Consider the following 6019-nt stretch of genomic DNA (forward strand, 5'->3'; position numbering starts at 1 on the left):
TAATAACTAAAAATCTTTAAGACTAAAATTATAAAAAATTAATTTATTTAAAATGAAAGTAATATGATTAAGTGTAATCTATTTAGATGTGATTAAAAAATAATTGAATATTACGTAAAATAATTGAATATTATTGAAGAATAAAATTAAAATTTATTTCTATGTATCATTTTTGTCCACAATGTTTTTGTTCTATTTAAGTCCCTTACATTTCAAAATCGTCTCAATTTTGTCCTGCCGTCAATTCTGTTAACGGATCCCTAACGGCAGGACAACATTGAGTCCGTTTTGAAACGTTAGGGACTTAAATAGGACGATTGAAACGTTAGGGACAACTTTGGGACTTACCCCAAACGTTAAGGACAAAAACGATACTCTACTCATAAATATATTACAAAATAAAACAAAAAAAATCATCTTTTACCATCTTAATTTTTGGAATTTTAAAATAAATAAAAAAAAATAGCTTAGTTGTCCTATACTTTAAGGGAATGAATTTTTTCAATTGTTAAAAAAATTAAGAGTGTAAAGTATAATCTCTAATCTTTCATTATTTTTTCTCTCATATTTATTATTAGTTCCACTAAAAAAATTAATGGTGAGAGATCCATTTTACTTCTTCCATTGTTAAAAAAATTGAAAGGATCCATTTCCACAATTTAGTTGGTTTCCACACTTTTTTTTATTATATATATGTCATGTAAGAACCTCCTCACCCTAGCCGTCACTCTCACTCCTCAGTCCTCTCAAAAATCACTCTCAAACACTCTCTTCTCACGGTCTCATCATTCACCCCCGCCGACCGCCACATCCTACCCCCTCAGCCCCTCACCGCCAACGCTAAGATCCTCCCCTTTCACTCTCGACGTCACCGCTCACTACAGCAGTGAGTCGTCGCGCCCTTGAGTCGTCGCCGTCTTCCAGTGTTCGCCATTTTCGCCGGTCTTCGCGTCTGCGCCTCTTCTTCGTTTTCGCCAACAGCTGCTCTGCTCTCCGGTAAGTCACCTTCCGTGAACTCTGAAATTTTCATTTACTTTGATTTTGAAGCATTTGTTAATTACAGTAGCAGTGTTATGATTTCTGAGAGACAGGTTAATTATAATTTAGGTTAATTATAATTTATATTTCTGTTTCTAATTCTGATTTCTATTATTTATGTGATTCTTTGTGTAATCCGTGATTTATGTAATTTATATGTTTTTGAGATGTCTGTGAGTTAATTTTTGTATTTTACGAATTGTTCTGTGATTTATGTTATTTTTGTGATGTCGTCAAGCCAGTCTCCTTCGAGCCCTCTCTGTTTCCTCCCTCTGTCCGATCTGAGTTTCCTTCCTCCCTCACCGACACTTCCCTTCCTCCCTTGTTGTTGGTAAGCGCTGTTGCTTCAATTTATGATGTTGCTAATTTTTTGAAATAATGGTTGATGGTTAATTTCAATGATTTTGTTGAATTTTTCTTGCTGAGTTAATTTTGTGGATGAGATTCTGAGTTGGAGTTGATGATTGATTTTAACGGTGGTTGTTAATTTTGTTAATTGTGTGTTCTGAGTTGGGCGTTGTTGGTGATGTGATTCTGAATTTACTTTGGATGCTGAGTATGAATTCTTTGTTTTGACTTTTGAGTATGGATTCTTTTAGTTTTTCTGTTTTTGGATTTTCTGACTTTGGATGCTGAGTTTTCTGTTTTTGAATGCTGAGTTTTTATTGTTGAATACTTGATTAGAAGTCTTTGTTATAATTTTTTGATTCTGAATTCTTTGTTGTTAGTGATTTGAATTTTTATGTAAGTTTGTTATTTTGAATTTTTTTTTTGTGTTTACTGAATTTGATCTTCTTGGTTCTAGCCTCCAAAAGCAAGAACTGTATATTGTTGCCAAGAATGTAATTAGAGGTAAAGGAATTGCTCAGAGATGATAAATTGGATAGAAGAATTATGCAGCCAGCACCAGTTTATTGTTGTGCAAGAGCCAATAAGTCATAGAGTGAAATAGAATTTGAGAATAAAAAAGAAAATTGATTTAATTATGATATGCATGACTCTTTTACACTGAAATGTACAAATATTTTTACCTAGTTACTGCTTTAGTTTTTATAATAGCTATATGCATATTAAATTTTAATAATTTTATTAGTCCGTGCGTCGGCTTGTTGTTGCTCCCTTCATTGGTCGTCTCCTTCTCGGATATTGCACAATCTCCTTTTAGAGGTCGGGGTGGGGACGGAGTGATTGATTAAGTTGTATTAGGTATTTCTTGTATTAGCGAATGAAGTGCATACCAAGTGTTTGATAAGATTCTTTCAATGCTTTCATGATCAAACTCCCTTTTTTTTAATTTAATTCTGTGTATTATTTTTATGATTATGTCTTGTTCATTATCTGTCTCATTCAATTGTGTTGATTTTCATTCCTTGCTTCGGCTTCATTTCTTTTCTGTCGCTCGTTTGATTTGTCCGTACTATTCCTATTATATCTCGTGATCTGATTAGCTTGTATTCAGCATGTTGTGTGGAAAATTGGATTATCATTGTTAAAAAAACAATGGAAGTTCTCTGTTCTTAGTATGAATTTGATGTAAATGGATTTTCATTGTTAAAAAACATTGGAAGGACCTATTTTTTATTGTTTAAGAGAGCATGTAGTTTTCTTATTTGAAACACTGAACATTTAGCTTTTGAGTTGGAGCTGAAATGTGTTAGTATAATAATTGAAACTAATGAATTCTTTGTTGGATGTTAATTATAACTGAGATTTTTATTTTGAATGAATGGCAGAGATGGGTGAGGAGGTGAAAGCAATTGTTCCCGAGTCTGTGCTTAAGAAGCAGAAGAGGGAGGAGGAATGGGCCTTGAAGAAAAAGGAGGAGCTTAATGCTGCAAAGAAGAAGAGAGCTGAGAGCCGCAAGCTCATTTACAGCAGGGCAAAGCAATATGCAAAGGAATACCAGGAGCAGGTTGCATTTCACCTTAACCTATTTCCCTTTTTCTCTGTTTTAATGTTTGTTTCTGTTTCCTTTATTGCGCTTTGCATTTTTCTCTGCCACATTGACCCGCTTTTATATTACAGGAAAAGGAGCTGATCCAATTGAAGCGGGAAGCAAAGCTGAAAGGTGGATTCTATGTTGATCCAGAGGCTAAACTCCTGTTTATCATCCGCATCCGTGGGTATGTGTTTGTTTCCTTTGTTACTCCATATTTATGCTATTTATACTGTGTCCCAAGTTTTAACCAATTCTGTAATCTGGGTATTCTTACTTGTTTGAGCTGTGTTTTTTCAGTATCAATGCCATGGACCCCAAGTCAAGAAAGATCTTGCAGTTGTTGAGGTTGAGACAGGTACTGCTTATAATCATTGAATGTTGAGCTTTATTGTGTTATTTCTTGTGTGGGCGTTATTATGGTTTACTTGGTGCTAGTGGTACAGTTCATGACTGTTGTTTTATAACCATGTTTAATGTGATGATCATTGAGGTGCTTCAACTTGAATTCAAGTCCCTGTTTATAGGTTTGTTAAACACTATTCAATTTATGTTAGAACAGGCAGATTTTTGTTTGTTGTTGAGTCACAAAAAATGGGGAGTAAACACGTCTGCTCTCATATTCTCGATCCTCTCTCTGTCACTTGTTATGTTCCCCAAGGGAGTGTTGATGTTTTTGTTCTTTGGCTTTATGTGTGTTTTCACTGCATTTGCCCAAAAGTCTTGAGGCTATATAGTGTCATGGAAGTTTGACATAGTCAATTAAGAAAATATGTAATGTTTTTGGTACTTGTTTGTAAGTAATACTATCTGTTTGAAATCTTGCCATTTACACTGTGTAAAGTACCCATACTAATGTTTAATCCCCTTGCCTCTGTTTTCTTTTTTGCAACAGATCTTCAATGGTGTGTTCCTAAAAGTTAATAAGGCCACAATGAACATGCTTCACAGGGTTGAACCATATGTGACCTATGGGTATGTAAACTTGTGCTGTCATGCCTTTTTGAATGTGATGAATCCCTTATTTTTTGGGCTAAGCGTACCAGATCCTCTCCTTTTGTAGATACCCAAATCTGAAGAGTGTAAAAGAGCTTATTTACAAGAGGGGATTTGGTAAGTTGAACAAGCAGAGAATTGCCCTAACCGACAACTCCATAATTGAGAAGGTCTGTAATATTATTTTTAGCATTAGAATATACAATTCAAATACATTCTATCTACTCACTGCTTTCCTTGGATGACGCTTCAGGCACTGGGCGAACATGGAATTATCTGCATCGAAGATCTTATCCATGAGATCATAACAGTTGGTTCCCATTTCAAGGAAGCAAACAACTTCCTTTGGCCATTTAAGCTCAAGGCTCCATTGGGTGGCTTGAAGAAGAAGAGGAACCACTATGTTGAAGGAGGAGATGCCGGAAACAGGGAGAACTACATCAATGAGCTTATTAGGAGAATGAATTAATTTTGTGGATGAGATTCTGAGTTGGAGTTGATGATTGATTTTATCGGTGGTTGTAAATTTTGTTAATTGTGTGTTCTGGGTTGGGGGTTGTTGGTGATGTGATTCTGAATTTACTTTGGATGCTGACAATGAATTCTTTGTTTTGAGTATGGATTCTTTTAGTTTTTCTGTTTTTGGATTTTCTGACTTTGGATGCTGAGTTTTCTGTTTTTGAATGCTGAGTTTTTATTGTTGAATACTTGATTAGAAGTCTTTGTTATAATTTTTTGATTCTGAATTCTTTGTTGTTAGTGATTTGAATTTTTATGTTAGTTTGTTATTTTGAAATTTTTTTGCGATTACTGAATTTGATATTCTTGGTTCTAGCCTCCAAAAGCAAGAACTGTATATTGTTGCCAAGAATGTCATTAGAGGTAAAGGAATTGCTCATAGATGATAAATTGGATAGAAGAATTATGCAGCCAGCACCAGTTTATTGTTGTGCAAGAGCCAATAAGTCATAAGAGTTTGATTATAATTTGAGTTTGATTATACATATTTAATTAGTTTGATTATATTCAGGTTCTGTGTTATATTTGATTGCTGAGTTTGATTATGCTAAAATTCAGTGCTATATTTGACTACTGTGTTTGATTATAAATGTTTATTGAGTTTGATTATACATGTTTACCGAGTTTGATTATAATGCTCATAGAGTGAAAGATAATTTGATTACGAGTTTGATTATAATGCTCATTGAGTGAGAAGAGATTAAGCCTACATTACCACTACAACAACAACCATAAATCAACCAAGAAGCAACCAAATCTCAGCCATCAACAAAACAAGAAATCGATGCAGCATCAACAGAAATTTAAAGAAAAAAAGAGATAGAAGTTGATGCAAATTTAGATTCAATATGAAATTCATCAACAAATCACAAATTCATTTTCACAAGATCACTTCACAAATCAACAAGTCAAAAATATGAAATTGATGAAGAAGATGCACGAACTACTTATAATTCAAGAAAAATTACAGAGCTCTCAAATATAATCAGAAACACAACAGAAATTAAATATGTAAAAAAAAAAAAAAAACCTACATCTACATTTGGAGGAATATTAAACTATCGGGGGACCTGCGAAATATATATGCAGACCATATGATTAAGTCTTTAAGAAACACTCTAATTGTGATAACAGTTGAAGAGAAAATTAATTATCACAATAATTAGAGCATTTTGATCTAAATTTGGATAATAATATTTGAATGGAAAAACAAACAAATTATGGAATGAGTAGGATGCAAAAAAGTTACAGTAATTAAAAAGCCCATTGCCTTACTCTTACGGTATCCTAAGCCTATCACCTCAAGAACCTCCTTTAACGCCCCCACAAAAAGTACCTCACAACACTTTGTTCACAATTCAAAGTATGGTGTTCAATCTCACTTTGCGTATACAACAATTTTGTTAGCAGTAAATTTTTAAGTAAAATTGTCATTCGTTGTGGACTAATCATTGATTTGTCAAATCGAAAGGTATTATAAAAGAAAAAAAAAATACTATTTTAATTTTTTTCATCTAATATTTTCTCACA

General features: G+C 33.5%; 1 protein-coding gene across 2 annotated transcripts; it reads left to right on the forward strand.

Annotated features, from left to right (window-relative positions):
• Positions 755-4596, forward strand: LOC107605722 (60S ribosomal protein L7-4). 2 transcript variants are annotated; one of them, XM_021105371.1, is made up of 8 exons: positions 1251-1369; positions 1844-1890; positions 2772-2950; positions 3064-3161; positions 3275-3332; positions 3870-3949; positions 4038-4140; positions 4224-4596. In XM_021105371.1, exons 1-8 carry the CDS (start codon positions 1266-1268, stop codon positions 4437-4439), a joined length of 885 nt encoding a protein of 294 aa, XP_020961030.1. In that variant the 5' UTR covers positions 1251-1265; the 3' UTR covers positions 4440-4596. The 2 variants fall into 2 exon arrangements, with proteins under 2 accessions (XP_016163175.1, XP_020961030.1); XM_016307689.2 differs by lacking the exons at positions 1251-1369; positions 1844-1890 and adding an exon at positions 755-996.

Source organism: Arachis ipaensis, chromosome B06, assembly GCF_000816755.2.
Source record: "Arachis ipaensis cultivar K30076 chromosome B06, Araip1.1, whole genome shotgun sequence".
NCBI lineage: Eukaryota > Viridiplantae > Streptophyta > Magnoliopsida > Fabales > Fabaceae > Arachis > Arachis ipaensis.